Source organism: Malus domestica, chromosome 15 (genome assembly GCF_042453785.1).
Source record: "Malus domestica chromosome 15, GDT2T_hap1".
In the NCBI taxonomy this organism is placed as follows: Eukaryota; Viridiplantae; Streptophyta; class Magnoliopsida; order Rosales; family Rosaceae; genus Malus; species Malus domestica.
In genome coordinates, this window is record NC_091675.1 from 15,568,088 (window position 1) to 15,595,930 (window position 27,843).

The window sequence follows — 27,843 nt, forward strand, 5'->3', positions numbered from 1 at the left end:
GGCATGAGTCTTGTTGTGCTCACGGTTCTTTTCAAAGTTATATAAAAACATACGTCTACTTGGTCAAACTATATACATGAATGATTGTATGTATATTTGCCATAACGCATACCGGACTTTAGTCCATCCTGGCAACGTGTTAATATATCAATAGTGATGTTACCTGAGTGCCGTTTGATCTGATCACCATCCAAATCACGTCCGGTCGACTTGACTTTATCCGATCCACTGGTCCCACCTCCCACCTTCGCCAGTTCTCTGTGGGGATTCCAAGTGGGCTCCACTCTCTACCCGCGCATAGCCATCTCTTTTTCTCTACTGTACAAAAATTCAACGAACACCGTCCGATCCCATCTACGATTGGTCGGAGAAAAGACAACCGTCCACGTGACACCCCATGTTTTCCATCGTTAGGATGTTTCCCACCGCCGTAACCCCATAAATTTCATTAACTGGTTAACACTTTTCTGTAAATAAATGTCAAATTCTACCTAATGGACTGGGCCCCACCATCTTGCCAACGTGCCACCTATTCCTATTATATAGAGATGGCGTACCCATTGCCTGGGTCCACCAAATGCGTATAATAGATTCCTCAAAGATAGAGTAGCAAACATCCGCTGCATCTCGTGTAGGCTACACCAACGTTGGAATGCCGAATAAGCATCTGACACGTCATCAAATGGGACCCCATTCGATCAATTATTCTTATAGTTGTTATACTGTTAAGTAGTGTTACAAATATAATCCTGCTATATATACACGTACGTGTTTCATTAATACAATAATACCTTAAGCTCATATTATGTCATCAATGTTTTTCAATGACACTAAAGCTTGTTTTAGATTTTTTTCATTTTTTTATAAAAACACTTTTATGGATAAGCGCTTTATTGGAAATAGGTTTAAATCTTGATTACAGATTCAAGTGCTCCTTACAAAGACACTTAAAAGTGCTTCTTAAAAAACATCTAGTAGGCATTCACTAGAAAGAGCTTATACGATCCACAAAAATTACTAATCCTCTTTAGCCAAATTCTTTTAGAAAATGGTTTTTTTTGTTAGAAAGCACATATTATGCATTTGCGAGTGCAAATAATGGAATACAAGAAGTCGTAGCCGACAAACATCGTTCTCCAATGTGGAAGCATGCATAGAAGGGACATATGAAATATAATCTAAAGTAACATCTGTCATATCGTGATACTGATACACAATGTTACAAATCTGTTCATGTTTTAAATGTTTTTGTAAGTCTGTTCTACGACGAATCTATATCAATCATGTCGCCTATCCTAAGTCTAACTTTGTCAACGTTTATTGCGGGTGCATAGACCGGTGTAAACATGCTGCAGCAGACAAGCAGCGCTCCAGCGTGGCAGGGCCATCTGAAATGAGGACACGTAACGGTGCAGCGAAAAGCAAATGAATACGACTACAACAATCAATGCCCTCTTTTTTTCCCTCATTCACCACGGATGCGTGTGTCACCGAACTTATATCTCCGCACACGTGTCGCCTTCCTAGCAGTCCCTTCTCTCTTATTTTATCCCCATCCTTCCCTCTCTCTTTCTCTCCCTCTCTCTCTCTCGCTTGCTTCGGAACATGGACTCCACAGAGGTCGAGCAACTCGAGCGAGTCAACTCACTCCCCTACGTTGAACTGGCATCGACGAGCTCGAGCGTGAGCCTGTCCTCGGTACTCACCTCCGAGGACAACAGAAGCGCGACGAGCTCCGGCGAGGTCTCGCGGACGACGACGAGCAGCTCTGGCGAGATTCCGGCGCTGCTGGTCCCAAGTCTGGTCGACCCAGCGCTCTCGACCGCCGAAGAAGTGAGAGTAGCGGTTGCGCGGCCCAAGTGCGTGGGGAGGAACAACAAGGGAGTGACCTGGGGTTTCACTTCGGTGATTGGGAGGAGGCGAGAGATGGAGGACGCCGTCGCTGTGATTCCGAGCTTCATGTCTCGCTCGTGCGATCACGTGGGCGGTTGTACGGCTCCCGGTTCCAGATCCTCCTCCGAGATCTCACCCGTTCATTTCTTCGGCGTCTACGACGGCCATGGCGGCAATCAGGTTTCCTCATTAATCCATTTCTCCGTTAATGATAGTTTTTTTTTAGTTTTTTTTCCAATTGAGTGGAAGAATCCGGTTGGACGCGCGGCCGCTTCAAAAATCAGATAAATTAATTATTAATTAATATTTTAATTATAATTTGAGAGGAAGAAAATAAAAAAAGGGGAGTAAAACAGTAGCACTATAGAGGAGTGTGAATACTAGTTTGGAGCCATCATTGTTTCCGATGAAGGACGACACGCGCCCTGCAAGGAGTGGTCCACATTAATGGATTTTTGGGGCGCGTTTCGTTCTCAACCGGGACACGTGTCTTTGGAATCTGTGCAATTTCGGTCTCAGTGAGCTGGGGCGCGCCTATTCCCTCCCTGTTTGGCGAAATTTTTTTAGGGGGTGCCTTGGATTGTGGGGTTAATGCTACCGTCACCTGCATGCGCGTTGCATTTCGTCACAGTCGCATCATGTAGTAACAGCAGGACCCGGTGGGCCCACTTGGTAATTGTGAAAACCCAGGCTGTTACTAGGTTACCAGACTTATGACATAACTGTATTATCAGCAATACTAGTAGGTGGGAGATTTTATTTTAGGTTTATATAAATAACAAATTTGATACGAATTAATATTAGTCTATTAGGTGGTTTAGACGAATTTCTGCTAGGGTATAATAAAGTTGTACAAAAGAAAAAGACCTAAGCTTTTGGACTAGGGCTTATGTATCATTTAAATGAATAATTATATATCATATGTTTTAACTTTTTGACGATACTGTGTTATTAGATTGAAATGTTACAATAATGTACGAAGTGTAGTGTGTAATCTTTTTTGGGGGGAAAAACTGAATGGATCGAGGCCACTGTCATCGTGGCGTTCTGTTTCAATTAAACACTGACATGTTTAAGTTTTGCAACGCGTGACATCGTATTATTGGATCGAAGCAAGTGTGACGATGAACACGTTTCATGCAAGTTGCTCTCCTCTTTGGAGCAGTTGATCAAACATTTTAGAAATTTGCACGAGTGCACAGGTTTATTTATTTAGAGTAATAAGCTGGAGTGATCAGTTTTTGGCATTTGGTTGCATAAATGATCAGTTTTTAGTAACGACATATTGATCATATATCGATGACATAACAATCGCACAACGATAATATAACGATGACATGATAAAAACTTATACTCTTTTTAAGTTTTTTCTACTGAGGAAATCGATAAAAAAAAGAAAATTTTATGTTGCGATTGGTTTTTGTAAGTATTATGATTCGTTTAGAAGAAAATTATTAATTTTTATTTGGGTTGCCGGTGGGGCGCTGAGTGTGTAATTGTCTGAAAGGGACGAATCACCAAGATCATACCGGTTCCATTTTTGTTGGAAAGAAAAATCCTGGTGGGACCATTCTTTTTTTGTGGCTTTGTGTTTGATTTGTTTATAAACGGACGGTGGTATATTGGGTCCCCTTCCATTATTTTCTTTTGGAATCTAAATTGTGTGCTTTCTCATGATCTCACCTTGATTTGGACTGAAAATTCATAGCCTTCTTCTAACTTTGTTTCTGTACAAAAGTTTCTATTGAAAATGTATACTGTACAAAAGTTTGTTTAGCGTCTTCTGATTTTATTGTTGATTAAAAGTTTGTACCGGAACTTTATGTGCGTATTTTACCCTAAAGGTTTAAGGGTACAGTTACTTGCAGTTGTGTACTTATCCAATCTATCCATATTTGACACTATCCTGTACATCCAAAGGTGGCTAAATTTTGCGCTGAGAGAATGCATGAAGTGATTGCACAGGAGTGGGATCGAGAAACGATTGACGGCTATGAATGGCAAAGGAGGTGGGAAGCGGCCTTCTCGATTGGTTTTGAGAGAGCTGACAATGAGCTCATGGCAGAGTCAGTTGCGCCGGAGATGGTTGGATCAACTGCAGTTGTTACGGTTCTATCTGGTTGCCAGATTATCACATCTAATTGTGGTGACTCTAGGGCTCTTCTTTGCCGAGGGACCGAAACAATCCCCTTAACTGTTGATCAGAAGGTCGCTTCACAAACTCTTCTTCTTCTTCTTTCAAAGTTTTCATAGATTTGAACTCTCTGTTTTGTTACTTCTGGTATATTTTTTTAGAGCTTTACTCCTATTTGCAGGCATTGTTGATTTAAAGTTTATACCTTTCTAGATACATAGAAATCAAAGCTGAATTTATATTAAAATAATATCCTTCTTATCGGGGTGTAGTTAAGAACATTCAACCTGTAAAACGTGGACAGCAGTGAGAAAATAACAGGAAGTACTGATGTTCACAAGTTAATTTGGCTCTTAATATTATTGGCATTATTTTCGTAATGATATTAAGGACGCAGTTTCGTGTTGCTGCTTTTACAGCCGGATAGAGAAGACGAACTCGAGAGGATTGAAGGAGAGGGAGGGAAAGTCATAAACTGGAATGGTGCTAGGGTGTTTGGAGTTCTTGCCATGTCCAGAGCTATAGGTTTTCATCTCAGTCTTCTTAATATGCCGTTCCCTGTTTTCCATTTGTTTGTTGTATGATTGATATGGAAGAGCCAAGTTCTTTGTGATTCGATTCATTCAATGATCGAGTGCACTCAACCTTGAATGGTGGGTACATGTCAGGTGATAGGTATCTGAGGCCTTGGATAATTCCAGTTCCTGAGGTGACATTCATGACGCGGACTGACGAGGATGAGTGCTTGATTCTAGCAAGTGATGGGCTTTGGGATGTCATGACTAATGAAGAAGTTGGAGAGGTGGCTCGTCATCATTTAAGAAGGCGGCGAAGGTCAATCTCCACGCTTGACGATGTTTCTCCAGCACAAGTTGTTGCCGATCATCTCACTGAAATAGCATATGGAAGAAATAGTTCAGACAACATATCCATTGTCGTCGTTGATCTGAAAACAAAAAGAAAACGCCAGCAAAGGCTATGAGGAGGGGGGGAGTGAATAACACAAATCTTTTTCTCTCTTTCTATAAATCCAATTCTATCTCAGCCTCTCAAGGAATTCAGGAGGCAAGAGCAGGAAAGATCTAGTGACCGTCAACCGGTCGCGCATCTTCAGCCTTCAGCAACCTTTATCTGACCTGTACAGAGCTGACTTGGTCGATCACTTCAAACTGTAACAACTGGAAACCAGTTTGTTACTGCAGAACACTAGATCAATCCTCAATTTTAATTGGTTTGGTTGAGACAACAGTAAAAGATCGCCAAGAAAAAATTGCAAATTGTTCAATCATATTTGCTTGAAGAAAAGAAAAGAAAAGAAGCGCGATGGCAAGAAAGATTTCTTTTTAGTTATTTGCTCATTCTTTCTTTCCACATTCCCAATTTTCCTGGCGGAATAGTACTCAATCTCGGCATTCTGAACTATAAATCGAAAACATAAGCTTCTATAAATGTTGTTTTCTCTACGTTTCCAACTTTTTTTTCTTTTATTTTTCCACTGAACATCAAAGGAGTGAAGTTATTCTTATGATTTTGGCAAAAACTATTGGGACCAAGTTTCCTAGCTAGGAAGAAGGTGCAATTATGTCCATTTTGCTCTGCGTTCAAGTTCATCTAATGCATATAAATATTGCTCTATACATGAGTGGATTCTTTCTATTCCTGTTTATAGCTCTCAAATTTAAAACCAAATTCTAAATATGGGATATGACTTACGAGCTCTTGTTTTCTTATTTTGCACTCATTCCCGCTGTTTCTGTTCTTTGATTTTCCTTTGACGATTTACCCAATTCAATGGCTAGAGAAAAAGAGTCTAAAAATCACTTTTCTTGAAGGGTTAGGCGTCATGCTTCAAATGCATATAAGAATAAGTGTTTGAATTAAGCAAATTTAGATTGGAATATTTTTTTATAGAGAAAGCCAACATCATATTACATTCAAACGTGTCGAATTTTGAATTTAGAGCTCGAATCCAATCCGGCAAAGTTATGAAATCAACCGAATTAGGGTTTTGGATTGGATTTTGAACACCTTTAGAAATAAGTGGTATAATCTTTGCTTAAGTAATGAAAAAATAGTTTCAAATAGTTGACTTGGTATGCAATCCAGAGTACCAGATCCTCAACAATGACTGTTAATGAATTTACTCCAGAGAATCCATAGCTGTTACAAATAAACAAACAAAATCTCTATGCATTTATTTTGCAATCTAGGGACTAGATATGATGATATATAGAAACAAGGTGCTAAGAACCATTGCTCAGACAAGCGTCTCACGCGCACATTAACAACTGACAGCCACTCGCTCATATTAACAGTTGAGAGCCACGCACGCACTGGCCGGGCGAGTGTTCTAAGCAAATTAAGCGGCTCTAGAAACAACTTTTGGAACGTGGCTCCACTGCACATCATTTCTTTGCATGCCAACACAATCAGCCATTTCTGCTGTTTGGATTCTGCATAATCTGCACTCTTTGAGGAGTAAATGCATGCCTATAAACGTGGCATATCCCCGATTTCTTTTCCCCGGTATATAAATCGCCTTCTCGGCTTGTCATTGTTGTACTCAATTCAATATTTTCAATGTCTGCAGAGATCAAGAAAATGGAGGGCAATTCCTTGCGTGAACAAGTTGCAGCCATGAGGCAATCTCTCTTTGATGAGGTCCTCTTTTCTCTCTTTCTTTTTGATAACCATTTCGTTTTCTCAGTTTTCGGTTGTTTTTTTACGTTGGATTTTTCTGAATATGTAGGACTGGTTTTGCAGGAAATTTTGGACAAACAGTTTGTGCAGATGGAGGAATTGGAAGATGTACACAACCCCAACTTTGCTGAGGAGCTTATGACCTTGTATTTCAGGGACTCCTCCAAACTGTTAGTTTCTGTGGAGAAAGCACTGTGAGTTCATTTACTACTTCTATAACATTAATTTCTTTCTATTTTCACTTTTTCATCCTCGTTGACGGGAGGGGGAGAAAATTGAACTTGAGACATTTTCCAGACACTGGAAAAAAAAATGTTACCGGAACATGTGCTAGTTGGTCTTTCTACTTAAGGTTTGCCATTGATGATGATGACGACATCGGTTACCCTGTTTTCGTAGGGAGAGACCCCCGTACGACGCTAACAAACTTGATAAGTTTCTCCACCAGCTCAAAGGTAGCAGCGCCAGGTAAATCTGACATATTTAGCAAGAGGGCATTTTTCTGTATATTACAATAAATATAATAATTATTTTCAGGCTAGCATTTGAGCTCATATATTTGATAAAAATCTAACATATTTTTGTATAATTTGTGCAATTAACTAGACTGTTTTGTCATACAGCGTTGGAGCTAACAAAGTATGGATTGAGACCAACAAGATGAGGGAGGCTCTCAAGGCAGAAGACGTTGAAGGGTGATGAGATGCTACCACGTTAATTCCTAACTTTTATATTTTTCTTCCTTTAAAATCATTAAGTAAAAGTTATTTTAGCCGTTGTGGCTGATTTAGTTTTGCCTCTTTAAATTGTCGTTTTTGCAGTCATGTTGAGATTAGTATCTTGTGCACGTTTTCTTATGTACTGTTCAAGTTTTATTTATGAATATTCAAAAGAAAATTAAAGCGTATTAGACTAGGGTCGGTTTTTGGAGTGATTATGGAAAGTTGGAATCACTTTTGGGAGAAGCTGTTTTTGCCAATTAGTGATTATAAACTTGTTCATGAATGCATGTGTGCAGGATCAAGAGTCAGTTTCAGCTGGTTAAAAGGGCGCACAAGACTCTCAAAGGAAAACTGGAACCCTACTTTCATCTGCTGCGACAAGCCGGACCTGCAGATGCTGCTCAGCCCCCAGAGTAAATGAAATGGTGAAGCAATGCAACCATGCATGAAGTCTATCTATATAATTAACTAGAGTAATTTAGTTTAATGTGGGAATAAATAAGCAAGGTTGCTCTTGTTGTTGTTGTTTTGTTTATGAATTAGGGGAATCATAAAAAAATGACTAAGGGTATCCTGAACCTTTTATGATGGTGTAGCAGAGAATGCAAATCATGAACTTCAAGTTTCATGAAGTATAATTTCGATTTATACCTTTGATTCAGTGCTTTAATTTCGGGTCTTGTTTCAAACCAAATCCTAGTTGTTTTCCATTTCCAAGCAAAGAAGTTTGCGCATATGCATAAAAGGAAAATTCTAAGGTTAATGACGTTATCAACGACGTCATTATATTGATTGTATATCGATAATTCTAAGGTTAATGTATCTTCAATATCAATAATATGGACAATTGACCACATATTTGCATTTTATAACCTGCAAAAAAGAAAAATCCAATAATAAAATTAGCATATATTGTTTATTATTTATTTGGCACCAAAGCTATTACATTTGGCCTTAGGAACAACTTCCTATCTAAGAGCCAACAATTCCTCACTGATGAACAAACCCTTACATAAACAAGGTTCTTCCATAACCACTTGAGCTGAGTTGAGGCCAACATTTTGCACCATTGCACTTGCAGAGTTAAAACTTAATTACATTTACCTATCTCTGGCACGTGGCAAGGTTAAAAAACGCACCACGCTTTTGCTTGAGCTGAGCATATGTGCCTTTTTCCACCACCTTCCCATCTGCAACAAATGCAATCATATCTAGGTTTTTTACGGTGTTGAGCCTGTGTGCTATCACAATTGTTGTCCTTCCAACCATAATGCGATCTAATGCTTCCTGCACAAGTTGCTCTGATTGCACATCAAGTGCACTTGTTGCCTCATCTAGCAACAATACGGTTGGATTCCTAAGTATTGCTCTTGCAATTGCAATCCTTTGCTTTTGTCCTCCTGATAGCTGCACCCCTCTTTCGCCGCACTCAGTGTCATACCCATCCTTAAGTGACCTGAATCCGATAAAAAGATGAACACAGTGTTTCAAAATGATCAGGATGACAATCAAATGGCTAAACGATTTTCAATGAACTAAATCAAGTAGATAAGCAAACACAATGTTTTGAAATGATCGCGATGATAATCCTATGGCTAAATATTTTCGTTTAAGAAGCAATGTTGACAATGTCTATACTTACGAGATAAATTCGTGCGCATTGGCGGCTCTGGCAGCTACTGTGACCTCATTTTCTGGCACATCAAGTTTCCCAAACACGATGTTGTCTCGGATGGTACCAGAGTATATCACCGGCTCTTGACTAACAAGGGCCGTGTGCCTCCGGTACCATTGAATATCTAGATCCCTTATGTCAACCCCATCTACCTTCACTGATCCCCTCTCTACATCATAAAATCTTTGTATCAAGCCAATCACAGTTGATTTTCCACATCCACTTGTCCCAACAAGTCCAGTGCTTGTGCCTGGCTTCACCTCTAAGCTAAATTGGCGCAGCACTAATGTCTCTGGCCTGCTGGGGTATGCAAAATCAACCTTCTTCAATTCAATCTTTCCAGTCACTTTCTCCAATTTGATCCCGTTTCCATTATTACTATCTTCGTCCCCAGCCTAAGAAAGATCAAAATTAATACAATAGCCATAAGTTAAAAACCAACTTCAATTTAGGGTGTAGGTTTTCCGATTTGTGACTTACATTATTAGAGCCTGAAATTAGTGAATGCCGGTCAAGAATCTCAAACACGGATGCAACTGCAGTCGAACCCTTGGCCAAATCAGAAGTCATGCTTCCAGCTTCAGCTATAACTTTACCAGTGCTGACCAATATGAAAAATGTTTTGAACACATCCCCAGCTGATATTTGCCCTTTTTTCACTAATGTACCACCATACCAGAAGTCCAATGCCCATGACATAAATGTTAGGCACTGAGCTGACCCCATTCCAATCCCAGCTAGCCATGCCTTCTTACTTGCTTCTTTCCGCGGTGCCTCCTGAGCCTCATCGAACAGTTGAAGTACTTTTCCCACGCTTCCGAATGATGTCACAATTCTATGGTTGTACACTGATTCAACTGCAATTTGAGTGCTGTGGTTTTGTGCTTTGATGAAGTTGGCTGAGAGACTAGAGAGCAGGACTTTCTTGGTGTAGAAGCAAAGGATCGCGAGTGGTTGGACTGCGATCATAACGAGTGCTAGCTTCCATGCCACGATGAGCCCCAGGATCATGGCTATTGTGACAGCTGAAGTGGTTTGGACTAATAAGGATACCCTGTCTGCAACGAGGGACTTAACCATGGAAGCCTCATTGCTCAATCTCGAACACAAGGCCCCGCTCGAGTTCTGCTCCTCATCAAACCAAGCCGTTTCAAAAGTCAAGATCTTTTGAAGCATTCGTAATCGGATTCTTTTCGTGAGCTGCTCACCCATGTAAGCAAAATTGTAGTGTTGGAAGAGATTCAAAGTCATGGAAATTAAGGAAAGTGCACAGAAAATCAAGGAGTATGTGCGAATTCTAGCGCGCATTTCCTCATGGCTTTGCACAAAGAAAGCGGATATCATGCCACCTATGGTTAGGGCATAGATAGGTTGAACTGACCCGAACGCTATGGCAGAGAGGCTTCCTATTAGGCCTTGCTTCCATTCCGGGGAATTTAAAGAGAGAAGCCGGTAAAAGGAAGTCGGAGGATGTGACACAAGTTGTAGGGTCTCATTAGGTAATGGCGATTTTGCAAACGCTGGTGCAGGGCTTGATCTTGGCGTGCTTAGCCGGCCAGCGCTGCTTCTACTGACTGAAGACACCGAAATTTGTTCTTGCTCAACGTTGTCAAAAGCACTGAGCTGCCTCTGCAGCTTTGCTAGCTTTGCATAGTGCCCGTTTTGGCGGTTGATGAGGTCGTTGTGGGAGCCTATTTCGATGATGCAACCACCACCCACCACTGCAATTAGGTCTGCATTTCGAACTGTGGAAAGCTTGTGTGCAACAACCTGATCATGGTCCAAAAATATGTGAGATAATGAAAGGTAATTAAAGTACTAATTGAGGTAAATATCAATCGAATCTTAATTTTTTATTTTTTTGGTAAAGAACCACTAAGTCAATCCTACTCCAACAAAAAATCGGTTCTTAATTAGCATAACATTTATTTGATTAATTACCAATGTGGTTCTTCCCATGGAGGCTTGATCAAGAGCATTTTGGACCAAAGCCTCTGATTCAGAGTCAAGAGCACTTGTTGCTTCATCAAGTAGGAGAATCACAGGGTTCTTGATGATTGCTCTAGCAATGGCTATCCGCTGCTTTTGTCCACCAGATAAAAGAGCTCCTCTCTCTCCAATCTGTCGCATAAATTCCGCCATGTTAATCACAATTACGTCAAATCTGATAAAAATCACTATTTTTTTTATTCAAAGCGATTTTCAACTTTAATCTAATCTATAATGCATGATCCCCAAAATCCTACCTAACCTAAACTACAAAGAGAGAAATTCAAACTAGGGTTTCAGAGGGATGCACATCTACTTTAGCCAACTTAGCTGCGCATAGGTGTGCATTTGATCATAATTGGAATAAATTTTGCTTAGCAATAAATACCCTTTTTCAATTAGTACATATATTCACCTTGGTCTCGTACCCCTCTGGTAGTTGCCTTATGAAATTATGAGCATTGGCTGCCATAGCTGCAGCTGTGACTTCATCCATATTAGCATCAAGCTTACCAAACATAATATTTTCCTTTATTGATGTCCCAAACAATGCATGTTCTTGGCTCACAAGTCCCATTTTGGATCTTATCCAATTTAACTGAAGCGTTCTTATATCAACACCATCAACACGAACAACGCCATCATCCGCATCGTAAAAGCGTTGCAGCAACGCGATTGCCGTGGATTTTCCACTTCCACTTGCACCTACAAGAGCAATGGTCCTCCCAGCTTCAACTTTGAGGTTGAAATCTTTGAGGACCATCGAATTGGGACGAGAGGGGTATGTAAACTTGACATCAATGAATTCTAGCTCGCCTCTAATGTTGTCTAGCACTACTCCTTTGGTGTCTTCACCATCAATCAAGGGTTTCCGGTCAATCCTGTCGAATATTCTGGTGGCGGCAACAGCAGCTTCTGTGAAGTACCTCAAATCCGGAAGTGCCATTCCCAGGGATCTGTTAACATTCATCAAGTTGTGTCAAAATATATCGAATGTATATATATTCACATCAGCAGAATGAACATGGGTTTTAAATATAGTCAGAAAAATGTCCAGAGTAAATTATGAAAGATTTTACAGGCCAGAACAATATGTCTATGTTGTATTCAGACGAGTTCGAATTTTCTCCCCTGACTAGTTTAAAATATACATGAGCTATACATAGATGTCCATAAGTTGCTTATGATTAAATATTTAAAAAAAAAACTATAATTAATTGCTAGTAATTTTCATTTAGTATCGTCTATATAGAAATTAATTAAGAGACCAAATATTCTAGTATCATATTATCAATCGAGTAGAAACTAGATAGCTATCTACATCCATTTCTCATACATACTTTTCTCATTATACACCTATCTAACATGTGCTAATTAAGATCAATTAGTAGATTAACTAACTCAGCAGCAAGGACGTCCAAAAAACATGCGATTTATTTTATGAAATTGGAGCATGTCATATTAAAAGATACCATTAACTAATGGCGGGTTTGATCCTTGAGGACTTTTTCTAGCACAATTTACACGTGCTTCCATTGATCGAGAGGGAATAATTAATAATATACAATTGAGCACTTCATTTATAATAATAAAGGAAGAAAAAGGTAAAGTTAAATTAACATGAAAACCCCACAAAAATTATGGTCTTCCAGTTTCTTGACCTCAAAACATAAAAATACATAACTGAGATAAGGTGCGATCAACATATTACATTTGAAATATAAATTGTATATCTCAATTAGCAAAACATGAACGATTGTAATGTGACAAATTAAAATTTTCCAATCTGACAGACATTATTACAGTGTATAATTATATGGTGAAGAATTAGCAAATTTTGCAGAGAATAGAATGACTAAATTGCAGATTAAATAAGTGACCAAAATTAATCGTTTGAACTTTTCTTAGAGTCCAGCTCAGTTTTTTCATTATGCTAGTTGCAATATTACTTGTGAACATCTCCATAACAATCAGAAATTAACATACAGTCTCAATTAAGATAACTAATTAAAAAGAGACAAATTAAAGACAAAATTTAGAAAAACAAAAACAATATCATAAAATGCATGAGAGGGATCAAGAAACATACAGTCCACTCAATACGAAAGAGATGCCAGCCGCATAAATCCTCCCACCACTTTCGCCTTTATACATGACCAAATGGCTCCCATACCAAGCAAGAAATCCCCATATCGCAAAAGAAAGCCCCGTGCTTCCAACAGCCAACCCTTTTGCAATTCCTTGCTTTATCCCCAGCCTGCTCGTCCTCTCCAGTATTGCTGAATATCTGTCCACAATTCTCCTCTCGGCAGTGAACGAATAAACAGTTTTAATGGAGCTCAATGCTTGCTCTACTATTGTGTTTGCTTTTCCGTACTCTTTGTACGATTTTTTCGACAAGTACATGAGGTACTTCCCATATATCATTCCTGGTATGATTAGGAGAAGTAGTGTGGGGAATGCTACCAAGGCTAGTCTCCATGACAAGTAGGTGGAGAAGGCCAGGCCGGAGATGAAAACGGAGGAGTGCATAACGAATGTTGGCACCTGATGATCGATTATAAAAAATGAGAAACAAATTAAACAGTAAAATCAAGGGAAAGCTATTTACACTCCCATGTGCATAACAAATATTGGCACTTTATGATCGATCCTAAAAAACGAAAAACAAATTAAACCTTAAAATGTAAGAAAAATGTTATTCACACTCCCAATTTGTCATTCTATACCCTAAATTGAAAACGAATTAGATCATAAAATTTAAGGAAAATATTATTCACACTTCCAGTTTGTCATACTATGACTTTTTAAATTAGGAGAATATTAACTTCAGAGTGCTTAACTATGATCCTTGTCAGTGAATAAGAATTGCCCGATCTAATTACATAAAATTATGATTTTGACCAATTTGATGGTGATCATGAGTACAATTACCTTTTCACTTAGAACTTCTTGTATGAGAGAAGTGTCTTTTGATATAGTATTGATGACCTCCGAAGTAGTGGCTTCTTGTGAATCGAAAAACCCAACCTCCTGCCTTAGAACAGCTTCCAAGTACTTGTAACGAATCTTCAGCACCTGCCTCTCACTGGTTTTGCTCCAACAATAACCCTCTACAAATTGCCATTAATCACTTCAATTAGTCTGGATTTTAATTATAAGCATACACCTCAACCTTTCAAATTTCGTAGGGTTTTGGATCTGTGTCCCGCATAGACACGGTCGGTGATTCCATATGCTTAGAGGGTTTAACTTTTAAGCCACTAGGGCTTTTAGGGTTCCACAAAGATACTTCCTTTTTATTCATTCTTCCTCCTTTTTCTCATAATTTATTATGCCAAGTTACCAACTTGTTTTGTCAGATCGATGCTATTAGGAACATATGAACTGGGTTAATCGCGGTTTCACATCGATCGGAACCCCTTTGTTCTTGGAAATCAAAGCAAATGAGGGAAAAAAAAATTAAAAGAGAGAAGTTTGAAATTACCCAAAAAAGCCACCAGCATTACTGCTAATCCCAAGTATACAAAGTCTAAGCTGCACTGTCAAGAAAAACAGAGACACAATTAAAACATGGAAAATGTGAGACATGAGGAAATGAGTTTGTTGTTGAAAAAGGAATATTAACCAAAAGCACCGAGAGCTAATATGTTTGACTGAAAATTAGCAACTAACCTTTTCAACCTCGTCCATCCAATTATTCCCATGATTTTTCGGCTGGGTCTGACCATACCCCAAATTGTTCATAAGACGGCTAACGAACAACAGCAAGCAATTTGTAGACATCCCATCTCCTATTGCTCCCACTGTACCCAGCACCATCAGCACCACATCAACCCAATCACCATATCTGAATATTTTCACTACTGAATATTTTCTTCCTTTAGTTATAACTCCTTTGCTGCTCTCATCTCCTTTCTCTGCAACCATATTCTCATTATTCTTCTCAGGAGAGTTCATTTTACTCATTCTCAAAAACTAATCAAAATGGTGAAAATATTATTGCATATGGAATTGGAGGGCCTGAAAAGAAGAGCAAAAGGTTGATTCATAAAAGAGAGAGTATGCTCGAAGAATGTTTTGCACCTATGGCCTTTTTATATATAAGCAAATTAAAGTGCTTCTATAAAACAGCCTTATTAAAAAAATTTCATATGCTTTATTATCAATAAAATTATTGGACATAAAAATCAATATATTTCTAACGCGTTCTTGAAGATGAGTGAATCTTACGTATTATTAAATTTATGAGTTTTTACTATTGTCTAAATATCATCAACCTATTATATTAGGTGTGGTGGCTGTTGCATTATCGACAGCATGAATGAAATGAATGCGATCAAAACATGCAAAGGTTAACCCATTTTTGGGCCAGTGCACTAGCTAGCACCGTTTAACAAAGTTGACCATGACCACTGCCCCATTGGCCATCTTTTCATTGCCTTTAGGTTAATTAGATTAGTTTATTTTGAAAGCATGTCGTTTACCCCGTGCTTTTTTATCTGTCGCTATTAATTATTAGCTAATCTTGTCCTTATTGGTTGTGCCTGTGCCCATTTCATCTTGCGCAAGCCTTGCAAATTGCAGGAATAGTAATTTAATATCTACTCTGGAAAGGGAGGCAACCCAGTTTGACAACACTAACTTTACTTTCTCATTAAAGTCTAGGGTCTCGTTTGATGAAAAAAAAGAAAAGATAAGAATGAATAAGTTAATGTTGATTTTCAAGGTATGTTACAGTAAAATATAAAAAGATTATATATAATTTGAAGGTAAAATGACACATCATGATAAAGAAGGAAATCAATCGATAATCTTTAAAGAAGTAAGCCGCAGTTCACTAGAAATAATGAAAAGACTTCAAAGTTTTAGTGATTAAAGTATGAAAGATAACAAACTTAACACCATCAACGTCCTATTCATAATGTCTCTTAGTAACTGTTCTAAAAAATTTCGTCTAACGCCGCTTAGGTGGACGGTTGGGCACTAGCCTGATTAGTATTTAGGCATTTAAAAATTAAGAAAGTGCGCTTAGGCGTCCACCTAGCCTATCTAAACCCGCCTAGGCACCCGTATAGGTCGCAACTCTCACTTAGACTAAAAATCGGTAATTTCATTTTGCATTCCATTTTGTCAATAAAATGAAAATGTAAGAGACTTGTTAAATACTTGAATGGACGCTCATTATATGCTTGTTCCTTATATTTTTAATATGGTCTAATACTTTATAATCTACATGTCATTTTATTTATCAATTTATGTATTCCAAATTTCCAATACAATTATGTGATTTTTTAATTATAAATGATCACTTATTTATGCAATATATTATAAATTTACTTAAATCCCCCTAATTCGCCTAGGCCCCAACTCGTCACCTGACTAGCGCATAGTGTCTTTTAGAGCCTTACTCTTAGCCCTAAACTTTCTCTAGGAGTTCAAATAGAAAAAAACGCAACAAATAATAAAATATCGAAAGTGTCCAATACATACTTTTTTTTTTTAAACATTGTCCTATACAAATTTAGAATCTTACAACATTGTAAGGATGTGTTTGTTTCACCGGACAATCTCAAATTGGACTAACTTTAGGGACTAAACTGGACAAACTTAGAATAGACTAAGCTGGATTGACTTAGTGAAGCATTTGCTGCAGTGCTGGACTAAGAAGCAGAATAATGAAAATCAAGAAAACATAGACCGAATTTGAATATTCACAACAAAGAAATTTGATACTACGACATCATAAACTAACTAACCTACAATCAAATCCTAATTACAGAAGGAAATTTTCAAATTAACTCAATCCACTTTTCTCTGCCAACAACACCCAATTCAAACCAAACGCAAACAATTTCTCAGAATTAAAACATGTTAATAAATTTCCCACAAATCCACCAAAAAAAAGAAGAAGAAAATTGTATTGCAATGTCATTTTGTCCACCACTATCTAAGGTTCTGAAATTAAGCCCCAGAAATTGTATTGATCCACAAATTGGAACGACGATGACGCCACAAATCCAATTGATGTCATCTTCCAATTGACGGCGCCACAAATCCATCTTCATCACCTTCGTGCAGCTGTGGTTGACCGTAGCCTTCGAATCGCCATCTTCAAACCCAACCTTTGATCACCTCAGTCTTCAAACCCCGCCTTCGAACTTTGTGAAGTCTAGACTTATGTGTTTGGCTTTCCTTGTCAATATTGTAATTGTACTATATTTTCTCTAATTAAGTTTTAGAATATTCCATTAAGGTCTTGTGTTGTTGGAAACAAGTGTTCAAGGCTGTGACACACCACCATAAAGGTTTGTTTATACATACGCATTACATGTCTAAATTCATGTTACAATCTAACTAGCTTAGTTGTTTCGTCAGAATTGCTCATTGTTTTCATGCAAGTTAGGCACGCAATTTAAGGCAACCTACATAGGCTGACTGACACCTTTTATATGAGATTAAGCTTTTCACCATTGATCTGCTTAGATTGCTTTTACATTTGACAAGTGTCTTTTTATATTTTGTTTGCAACAATCAAATGTTTTGTTTAATAGGGTTCGAGGATTTCATTTCCTTCTTGAATGAGAGAGATTATTTTTTAAAAAGAGTGTCTTTGTTTCTTTTTCAACTCAGATCCCCTATGAGCATCAAGCATTTTTTCTAGGTGAAGTTCTTCACTTAATATTCATAAAACTATCAATGAAAAAACTTGCTTAAATCTTCTTAGAAGCTCATCTGTTTTAGGTTGTCTAGATTAAATTTTAGAGAGATAAAGTGCATTCAAAGTTCTTGAGCTTGCCTCTTTCTTATTTATGGAACCCTAGCTACAAAACTACTTTTCATGCATGAAACTCCAAATCATTAAGAAATAGGTTTGCACTATTTTCATGGTCTAGCTTTAAGTTTTAAATCGTCATTTAGACCTAGTTTTCGGATTCACGTTGGTTTCTTCCTTGAATTGTTTGATTGGAGAAACTGACTAGTCTTTGGATCCAAATTTCACATTATCATCATCTTCATATCATTTGCATTCTTCGTGTTAGTCTCGGTGCCATAGGTGAAGAGCTCAAGGAAATGAACTGTCATCTTGTAAAGGTTGAAGACATCTCCATCTCTTGCAAAGTAAGGTTGCACAAAGGTAAAGCTGCTCCATAGATTAAATCTAGGAATTGAGCTTGCGTGGTACTTTTTATGAACCTTAGAGTCCTACGTTTTTTAACCCGAAGGTGGGTTTTTCTAGGTAAACTTCTTGTGTTCCTTCGTACTTAAACTTGCTTACATATCTAGATATGTTTATGGTATGTTGTATGAACTACTTCGTTAATGAATTGATATTTGAAGGTGTTTAACTATACGTTGTTGCATTGTGAGACATAACTGTGTTGTTGTTGACTAGACTAATATACTAGTATACTAAGTTCGTTTCCTGAATCTGGGTTTGTAGTTCTGACAAATTTGTACTTAGTCGACTAGTTCTTGTGTCTAGTCTACGTTGCATATTTTAGTTCTTAATCGCAGGATATCCGCCTGGTACCAATTTCAAACCTTAATCTTCGAACCCAACCTTCAGGACGCCGTCATTGACCCCAGCCCTTAGTCGATCGTGATATTCAAATAAACTTTCCTTTGTCTAATTAATCCACCTAAGAAACATTTTGTCACCTTGGCAAAGAGGAATGGGTGACACTGACATCATTCTGAGTCTAGGCTGTTGGTGCAAATAGATAGAGAAAATGAGAGAGAAAGAGGAAGCAAAGTGCAGCGAACAGACGCGAGCAGATGAAGGTCTTAGCAGTCTCGTGGTTTTATAGGGTCTCGCTAAGACTTTCTAGCAAGGCCCTTAGTCGACGCGAGTAACAAACACAGTATGAGACTAATCTTTAATCCAGTCTAGTCCAATGAAGGCTAACGAATGCAAACAAATGGACCCTAAGCGATTAAGTTTGGCCGGAAAAATCCCCAAAGCTTTGTTATGCTTATTTCCAAATTTAGGCCTTTTGACTTGTTCTAAATAATAGGGGTAATAAGGTAAAAGAATCAAAGAAAATGCACACTCAATTATCTCCCATGTAGGCATAATCGCCTAAACATCCTCTATCTTTCATCACCATTACGTTTTTTATTTTACTTTTCGATTAGTTCTGGTCATGTTCGTTTCTTTTATTTACTAATAAATCAATTTGGTCTAATTGAAATATTCAACCATTTTTCTTTGCTCTTTTGATGCAGAAGTGTTTATTTTCTATCCTGTAGTTGGAGGAGTTTAGCAGAAAGAGTTCTTGTAGAATTATCAGAGAGAATGGCCAAAAAGTTCACTTCCATCAATACCAATATTGTTTCTAATTTGATAATTACCACTTACACAGTCCAACAGATGTGTTACCACGTACACAGTCCAACAAATGTGGAGTTTTATCACAAAAGATCTTGATATTAGTTGTAATGTAGCTAGGATATTTAAACTCTTTTTTTTCTTAGAGATAAGGCCATTGTTAGATGTTTCAACATGCCCCCTCAACTGGGACCCAATTAGTGGGTCCTACGTGGGAGATCCATTAATTGACAACCATGTGGAGCCAAGGGGACTCTCCCTACATGCGGGGCCAGGGGACCCACCATCATCATGCGTGGCCAAAAGGACCCACCCTTCACGTGGCAGTACAAGCCCGTTCCTTACTTTGATATTATGTAGAATTATCAAAGAGACGAGAAGCATTACTGATATTGTCCCTAACTTGGTACCACCTGCACAGTCCAACATGTGTGGATTTTGATCACAAAAGGCATCGGTTAGTTAGAGTGGGATTATGATATTTAAACTCTTTTTTTCCTCAGATATATGGTCGATGTGAGATATTTCAAGAATTCCCAGGCTCATTCTACAAATTAAGAATTGACAGACCAATACCCACACAGAGAAGGTAATTGAGCCGCTCACTATTTGTTTGAACTTTCTCTTACTCCCCATTTGCTCATCTTTTTTTTTTAATTTTTTTTATATCTTTTTGTTTTTTTTTTAACTCCGCCTGTGTAAGTTTATCTTACATTGCCGGTCCCAAGCCCGGATAAAGGAGGAGGGGGAGGGCGTCAGGTAGTTGACAGCCGGCACTCCACAGTTACGTCGAATCCTTATGACAATGAATCCAGAACGAAATTGCGTTAAAGCTAGGACGTCACCCGTAAGTGGCGCGCTGTGTGGCCCGAGCACAGTGATAAGTGAGCAAGGGTCACTGTATCTCCATCGGTACCCGGATGCAGTGTTAAATGAGTAAGGGGGCCATAGAAACTTTTTTTCGAACGACTCCACTCAAAGTTGTTTGAGAGCATATGCTCCTATCAACTTTACACAGGACACACAAAAGAAGTACTTTGATCCTATTAGACGGGGGATGGTGAAGAAACGAGGATGGGGAAGCTATCTTGGATTTTGCAATGCATATGATCTCTTCTTAGCCAACACCTTCTTTAAGAAGAGAGAAGAACATGTGATCACCTACAAGAGTGGGTCGTCAAAAACTCAAATAGATTTTCTTCTAATGAGGAAAGGGGATCGTATAACTTGTAAGGATTGCAAAGTTATACCGGGGGAGAGCTTGGCTAATCAACATCGCTTGTTGGTGATGGATGTACATATCAAAAGAGTGAGAAAAAAGAACAAGACTTGGAAGTGCCAAGGACTAGATGGTGGAATCTAAAAGGAGAAAAACAAGTCATTTTTAAAGAGAAAGTAATCACCCAGTGTGTGTGGGATAGAGAGGGGGAAGCTAGCCAAAGGTGGGATTCCATGGCTAGCTGTATCCGAAAAGTAGCAAAAGAGGTATTAGGAGAGTCCAAGGGCTTTACTCCACACCAAAAGGAATCTTGGTGGTGGAATGAGGAGGTACAAACAAAGGTGAAGGCTAAGAAAGAATGTTGTAAAGCCTTATACAAGGATAAGACCGATGAAAATGGTGAAAGGTATAGAAGAGCGAAGCAAGAGGCGAAGAAAGCTGTGAGAGAAGCTAAGTTAGCGGCTTATGACGATATGTATGAGCGACTAGATACCAAAGAAGGAGAGTTGGATATCTATAAACTAGCTAGAGCAAGGGAAAAGAAGACAAGGGACCTAAACCAAGTAAGGTGCATCAAGGATGAGGATGGAAAGGTTCTTGCTACAAAGAACGCGGTCAAAGACAGATGGAGAGGTTATTTTCATAATCTTTTCAATGAAGGACATGAAAGGAGTACTTCTTTAGGGGAGTTGAGTAACTCAGAAGAGTGTAGAAACTACTCCTTTTATCGTCGAATCAGGAAGGAAGAAGTGATTATAGCTTTGAAGAAGATGAAGCATAGAAAAGCAGTGGGCCCAGACGATATACCGATTGAAGTGTGGAAAGCCTTAGGAGAGACAGGTATAACATGGCTCACTAACCTTTTCAATAGGATTTTGAAAACGAAGAAGATGCCAAACGAGTGGCGAAAGAGCACCTTGGTGCCTATTTATAAGAATAAGGGCGACGTACAAAATTGCATGAACTATAAAGGTATTAAGCTAATGAGTCATACAATGAAGCTCTGGGAGAGAGTCATTGAGCATAGATTGAGGCAAGAGACACGGGTTTCGGACAACCAATTCAGGTTCATGCCAGGGCGCTCAACCATGGAGGCAATCTATCTCTTACGAAGATTGATGGAAAGATATAGAGATGGGAAAAAGGATTTACACATGGTCTTTATAGATTTGGAAAAAGCGTATGATAGGGTCCCAAGAGACATTCTTTGGAGGATTTTAGAGAAGAAAGGAGTACGAGTAGCATATATCCAAGCTATAAAGGATATGTATGAAGGAGCAAAGACTGCCGTAAGAACTCGTGAAGGACAAACCGAAAGCTTCCCCATAACTATAGGATTACATCAAGGCTCATCCTTAAGTCCTTACCTTTTTGCGTTGGTAATGGATGAGTTAACAAGACATATTCAAGATGATATTCCTTGGTGTATGCTTTTCGTAGACGATATAGTGTTGATAGATGAAACTCAGGAAGGGGTCAATGCGAAGCTTAACCTTTGGAGAGAAGTGTTGGAATCTAAAGGTCTTCGCCTAAGCCGATCAAAGACAGAATATATGGAGTGCAAGTTCAGTGTAAATGGAGGCCAAAATGAGTTAGGGGTGAGGATCGGAGATCAAGAAATACCAAAGAGCGACCGTTTTCGCTACCTAGGATCTATCTTGCAAAAGAACGGAGAATTAGATGGAGATCTCAACCATAGAATACAAGCTGGATGGATGAAGTGGAAGAGTGCATCCGGCGTGTTGTGTGATCGTCGTATGCCACTGAAGCTTAAGGGAAAATTCTATAAGACGGTAATAAGGCCGGCGATGCTGTATGGCATAGAATGTTGGGCGGTGAAGCATCAACACGTACACAAAATGGGTGTAGCGGAGATGAAGATGCTTCGTTGGATGTGTGGGCACACGAGAAATGATAAGATTAGGAATGAGGATATCCGAGGTAAAGTAGGAGTAGCCGAAATTGAAGGAAAGCTGAGAGAAAATCGGTTACGGTGGTTTGGACATGTGCAAAGAAGGCCTACTGATGCTCCGGTTAGAAGATGCGTGATGAAGAGGTCGGATAAATCAAGATCTTAGAAATGCAAGAAGGCAGACATTTTCAAAGGTGTTGAAGAGAGAAGAGGTCGGATAAATCAAGATCTTAGAAATGCAAGAAGGGAGCTTCTACTGGTGGAGATTCAAGTGTGCTTTGGAACTTAATACCAGCCTCTATAAAAATCTACACTCGATGGAGCTTCAGAAATCGAAGAGGCGCCTGCTCAGAAATCGAAAAGGCGTTTGCTTTCTCAAAAGCTGGGCTGCTCAGAGACCACGAAGGCCGATCTCAGGAAACGAAGAGACGTTTGCTTTCTCAAAAGCTGGGCTGCTCAAAGACCATGAAGGTCGATCGCAGAAATCGAAGAGGCGCTTGCTTTCTCAAAAGCTGGGCTGCTCAGAGACCACGAGGGCCGATCTCAGAAATCGAAGAGGCACCTGCTTTTTCAGCCTTGTCAGCACCTGTCATATGCACACTCAACTTTGCGGAAATTACGAGCATTCTGTCGAAGATTTCTGGTGAAGTAGAAAGCACGTGAATGTTACTGTTCAATCATCCACTTTCCACACGCAACATCAGCTCACATGTACCACAGATAACTTTGCCAAAACTCTCTGACAAAGTTTAGACACGTGAAGCTTGCAGCTCCCATTACATCGCTATGAGCAATAAGGGTAAAAGAATAGCAAAGAAACAGCACTAACAAAGTTTAGACACATAAATTTTGAAGGTCTAGCTACCATATTATTACCCACAAGGGTAAAGGAACAGGACCACTGCTGGATAATTGGAAAGTCCCTGTGGTCAACCTCTATGCTCCGTGGCAAGGTAGACTAGCAAACAGGCCTAACCTTTACTCACATTCGAGAAAACACTCCTAACAAGATTGCTTGCTTCAAGATCGAAGAGGCACCGCCCTTCGAATCTCGAGAGCCAGACTCCCAACATGATTACTTTATCAAAAAGCGACAAGACACCGCTCTCCTAATCTCGAGAGCCAGACTCCTAGCAGGATTGCTTTCTCAAACATCGAAGAGGCACTGTTCTCCGAATCTCGAGAGACAGATCCCCGACAGATTGCTTGTTCGAAAACCGAAGAGGCACCGCTTTCTCAACTTCGATAGCCCCTTAGATAAAGCTTGTCTGTAATCCTCACACCGCTTTCTCAACTTTGAGAGCCAAATCTTCTTGGATAAAGCTTGTCTGTAATCTTCACACGTAACATCAGCTTTCCAGATACCACAGACCACTTTTTCAAAGTGCTCTGACAGAGTTAAAACACGTGAAGCTGGCAGCTCCCACTACCGTGCTATGACCAAGCAGGGTAAAGGAATACCATTACTCCTTGTTGTTAGGAAGACTCCTATATATGTCGACCTTCATCCTCAACGGACAGGCAGACCTGCAAAAATGCTCAACCCTTCCTCATATCTGACAGGGCACTCCCAACGAAGCCTCTCGAAATACTCAACTTTCTTTCCCCCCGAGAATACCTCTGCAAACAAGCTACACCAGAGCAAGAATATCTCATATCATTAAGGTTAAAAGCAAGAGTATCTCATATCATGCTTTTTCCCTGTCTTTTCCTTTGGCCTTGTTCTTACCTGCAAGACAAGGAGAAAGAGAGCAATCAGTCAGCACTTGGAATCAAGCTTCCAGTCCGAAACTGACTGCCTGGAACCCCTTACCTGATTACTTACCTGGCATTGCTCTCGAGTACTCATCTTCAACATCTTATGCTTCCCAAGAAGATACCACATCTGCCTGAGGAACAAATAGGGCAAGTGAAAAGGATACAAGGAAGCATGTGGAGACAAGCGCAACAGAACACGTGCCGATACATCCACTACTTTGTCAACAGCAAAAGTATCACATATCAGCAGGGTTGAACGTACTCTAGATTTGATGGACTTGTTTTGACCCTCAAATTCTTCAGTTGGCCTTATACTCTGGCGGAAACCAAAAAACCCTCCAACCCAGTTCAAGAATAAGCCTGTGGAAAGTTACTTCTTCAAAAGCAAAAGTATCTCATATCACATTTTCTCATTTTCTTCTCTTTATCCTTCATGCTGCCTGCAAGATAAGGAGAAGGATAACAATCAGCCAAAACTCGAAATCAAACTTCTGATCTGGGACTGATTGCTTGGAGCTCTGATTGCTTACCTTGTCTATCACCTCTTTCAGCAGATCCCCTAGCTCGGCGACTTGGGAGACTCCTACTACATGGTTTGTATCGCGCTTGACCAAGCCTGAAACTACAAGTAAGCGTCAAGTGAAATTGATACATTACCTTGTGCATCTCCACCAGTTAAAGATACCACCCCTGGAGGGAGGAAGAGTACTTCCAAAGAAGATGCCACATCTACCTATGAGACAGATAAGGCAAGTGAAGACGATACCACACTTCGGTACTTAAAAGTTTCGTGATTACGAGATCATTCTCCCATAATATTTCCTAATGTCATTTTTACTAAATCATTCACTTGTACTCACTAAAGGAGAGCTTGAACCTATGTACTGTGTAAACCCTTCACAATTAATGAGAACTCCTTTACTCCGTAGACGTAGCCAATCTGGGTGAACCACGTACATCTTGTGTTTGCTTCCTGTCTCTATCCATTTACATACTTATCCACACTAATGACCGGAGCAATCTAGCGAAGATCACAAACTTAATATTTAAGATGATATTCTTTGGTGTATGTTTTTCGCAAACGATATAATGTTGATAGATGAAACGCAGGAAGGGGTAAACGCGAAGTTTAACCTTTGGAGAGAGTTGGAATCTAAAGGTCTTCGCCTAAGCCGATCAAAGACATAATATATGGAGTGCAAGTTCAGTGCAAACGGAGGCCAAAATGAGTTAGGGGTGAGGATCGGAGATTAGGAAATACCAAAGAGCGACCGTTTTCGCTACCTAGGATCTATCTTGCAAAAGAACGGAGAATTTGATGGAGATCTCACCCATAGAATACAAGCTGGATGGATGAAGTGGAAGAGTGCATCCGGCGTGTTGTGTGACCGTCGTAGGCCACTGAAGCTCAAGGAAAAATTTTATAGGACAGCAATAAGGCCGGCGATGCTGTATAGCACAGAATGTTGGGCGGTGAAACATCAACACGTAGGTGTAGTGGAGATGAGGATGCTTCATTGGATGTGTGGGCACACGAGAAATGATAAGATTAGGAATGAGGATATCCGAGGTAAAGTAGGAGTAGCCGAAATTGAAGGAAAGAGGAGAGAAAATCGGTTACGGTGGTTTGGACATGTGCAAAGAAGGCCTACTGACGCTCCGGTTCGAAGATGTGACTACGGGACAGAGGTTCAGGGCCGAAGGGGTAGAGGAAGACCTAGGAAAACTTTGGAAGAAACCCTAAGAAAAGACTTAGAGTACTTGGATCTAACGGAGGACATGACACAAAACTGAGCGCAATGACGTTCTAGGATTCATATAGCCGACCCCACTTAGTGGGAAAAGGCTTTGTTGTTGTTGTTGTTGTTGTTGTTGTATATCTTTTTTTTTTAATTTCAAACTTCCTATACTTAATGTTAAGTCATATGTCATGGACAGGCGCAACCATGAAGATGGCCTTGGGTTCTTTTAAGGGAATATGAAGAAATATTATATTATACCATAAAACCAATTGATGATATGAGTAGTAATCTAATTGCTTTTAAACACATGTAAAGTCCCTTTCTTCTTTGATGTGGGCTTCATACTCTCCACAGAATGTAATTCAGAGTCGAGAACTAGGTCTTTTATGTTCCACAACACACTAGTTTCGGCATTGCAAGGTACATTCAAATGTATATTAAATTTAGAGATTTAATATTGTTTCCAAACCAAGACGGCTAAAAATAATTACGACTATAAGTTTTTAAATTTCTATTCAACCAAAAATTACATTACTGGTCTCACTCAGTGGTGGAACACTATAAATTTTTTTTGTAAAACATATTATGAGTCCATACATTTATGTTTTATGTTATATCATGAGTTGAACTTGGAACATGTTATGTGGCAAATCATATAAAACCTTAAAACCATTGATACATTAAGCAGACATGCATGCCCTTGAATATGCATGGGTAATTCATATACATTACAAGTTGACAATTCGTTTAAAACTAAAGGAAATATTCTAAAAACAGTTAGACATGACAAGATATATCACGATTTGTGAGGATCCAGATAATCAATCAATCGTGTCAGTTCATCGTACATTGTACGATTAGAAATCATTTTAAAATTTTAATTTAAAATTAAATATAAATAGTACCTAACGAAAATTAACCGCACTTTGTACGATGAACGAACACGATTGATTGATCACCTGATCTCCACCAAAAGGATCCGGAGATGATCCTTGTCCCCTCACGATGTCGGCTTGCAGCTCACCCGAAAGAAAGCTCCCCATTTTATCATGGGAGTTTTAACGAAAAGCCCGTGTTACTGTTCACTTTAATGAAAACTCATATTTTTACACTAAAAAGTCAAACCTAGTACTATTCATTTTACCCTTTATTTTGTTTTTATTCTTAAAACTCAAAGTTTTCAAGCCATTTTCATTAGTTTTCATTTTTATCATACTATATTATCATTAGTAATCTAGCAATCAATTAAAGGTGCTTTCTTATAATTATTTAACAAAAACAAAAAATATTTTGCATATATATATTTGGAATTATAGAGTTGGTGTGCTAAGGGTGATTTTTCAATGTATGTTGTAAGACTTTACTAGTATTAGAGCGGTGGTTTCAAAACTCAAAAGCAAGCTCTTTATTCAAAGAATGCATATATACTTAGTTTAGCTATAAATCCACTTTAATTATGTGATTTGGCTTTCCGCACACATGCATGCTGGACATAACAATTAACAGATGGACATATATGGAAGGGTGGCATTATATATGGGTTACTTTTGGCTCTTCGATTGTATTTCTCTAACCTATTGTAATTGTTTCCTTTGTTTTTAAGGACACCGATTACCGATATACTTATTTTTCACTTAACTAAACGCAGTAAGCTATTGAGTACACATGTACAATGACATATGTATTATGAAATCTGTAATCTGTAATAGATTACGAATTATTAATTTATTTTCTTTTGCAAAGGAAGAATATTTGGGAATATTGATC

The 27,843-nt window shown here is 39.0% G+C and overlaps 3 protein-coding genes across 4 annotated transcripts; 2 read left to right on the forward strand and 1 right to left on the reverse strand.

The window, feature by feature from the left end:
- Positions 1 to 1,470: 1,470 nt before the first annotated feature.
- LOC103400712 (protein phosphatase 2C 56-like) lies at positions 1,471 to 5,490 on the forward strand. The gene is made up of 4 exons (XM_008339375.4): positions 1,471 to 2,073; positions 3,814 to 4,101; positions 4,447 to 4,552; positions 4,696 to 5,490. Exons 1-4 carry the CDS (start codon positions 1,606 to 1,608, stop codon positions 5,007 to 5,009), a joined length of 1,176 nt encoding a protein of 391 aa, XP_008337597.3. The 5' UTR covers positions 1,471 to 1,605; the 3' UTR covers positions 5,010 to 5,490.
- Positions 5,491 to 6,469: 979 nt separating this feature from the next.
- Positions 6,470 to 8,119, forward strand: LOC103400771 (histidine-containing phosphotransfer protein 4). Its single transcript, XM_008339442.4, has 5 exons — positions 6,470 to 6,688; positions 6,791 to 6,921; positions 7,127 to 7,195; positions 7,351 to 7,422; positions 7,746 to 8,119. Exons 1-5 carry the CDS (start codon positions 6,608 to 6,610, stop codon positions 7,864 to 7,866), a joined length of 474 nt encoding a protein of 157 aa, XP_008337664.4. The 5' UTR covers positions 6,470 to 6,607; the 3' UTR covers positions 7,867 to 8,119.
- Positions 8,120 to 8,343: 224 nt separating this feature from the next.
- LOC103431532 (putative ABC transporter B family member 8) lies at positions 8,344 to 15,203 on the reverse strand. Of its 2 annotated transcripts, none has more exons than XM_029093667.2 (9): positions 14,789 to 15,203; positions 14,601 to 14,655; positions 14,048 to 14,226; positions 13,203 to 13,660; positions 11,529 to 12,069; positions 11,066 to 11,245; positions 9,605 to 10,894; positions 9,092 to 9,519; positions 8,344 to 8,905 (listed from the first exon to the last, which is right to left on the reverse strand). In XM_029093667.2, exons 1-9 carry the CDS (start codon positions 15,080 to 15,082, stop codon positions 8,554 to 8,556), a joined length of 3,777 nt encoding a protein of 1,258 aa, XP_028949500.2. In that variant the 5' UTR covers positions 15,083 to 15,203; the 3' UTR covers positions 8,344 to 8,553. The 2 variants fall into 2 exon arrangements, with proteins under 2 accessions (XP_028949500.2, XP_028949501.2); XM_029093668.2 differs by having other exon boundaries at positions 14,601 to 14,650; positions 14,789 to 15,183.
- Positions 15,204 to 27,843: the final 12,640 nt, after the last annotated feature.

What these genes read in the sequence shown, in the direction of transcription:
- LOC103400712 (XM_008339375.4), top strand. Translation starts at nt 1,606, where the DNA reads ATGGACTCCACAGAGGTCGAGCAACTCGAGCGAGTCAACTCACTCCCC. An exon ending in ACGGCCATGGCGGCAATCAG is followed by an intron (nt 2,074 to 3,813) that starts GTTTCCTCATTA and finishes GTACATCCAAAG; the next exon opens with GTGGCTAAATTTTGCGCTGA. An exon ending in CCTTAACTGTTGATCAGAAG is followed by an intron (nt 4,102 to 4,446) that starts GTCGCTTCACAA and finishes CTGCTTTTACAG; the next exon opens with CCGGATAGAGAAGACGAACT.
- LOC103400771 (XM_008339442.4), top strand. Translation starts at nt 6,608, where the DNA reads ATGTCTGCAGAGATCAAGAAAATGGAGGGCAATTCCTTGCGTGAACAA. An exon ending in GGCAATCTCTCTTTGATGAG is followed by an intron (nt 6,689 to 6,790) that starts GTCCTCTTTTCT and finishes CTGGTTTTGCAG; the next exon opens with GAAATTTTGGACAAACAGTT. An exon ending in GTTTCTGTGGAGAAAGCACT is followed by an intron (nt 6,922 to 7,126) that starts GTGAGTTCATTT and finishes CTGTTTTCGTAG; the next exon opens with GGAGAGACCCCCGTACGACG.
- LOC103431532 (XM_029093667.2), bottom strand. Translation starts at nt 15,082, where the DNA reads ATGAGTAAAATGAACTCTCCTGAGAAGAATAATGAGAATATGGTTGCA. An exon ending in AATGCTGGTGGCTTTTTTGG is followed by an intron (nt 14,227 to 14,600) that starts GTAATTTCAAAC and finishes GGCAATTTGTAG; the next exon opens with AGGGTTATTGTTGGAGCAAA. An exon ending in CCATGGGAAGAACCACATTG is followed by an intron (nt 10,895 to 11,065) that starts GTAATTAATCAA and finishes GACCATGATCAG; the next exon opens with GTTGTTGCACACAAGCTTTC.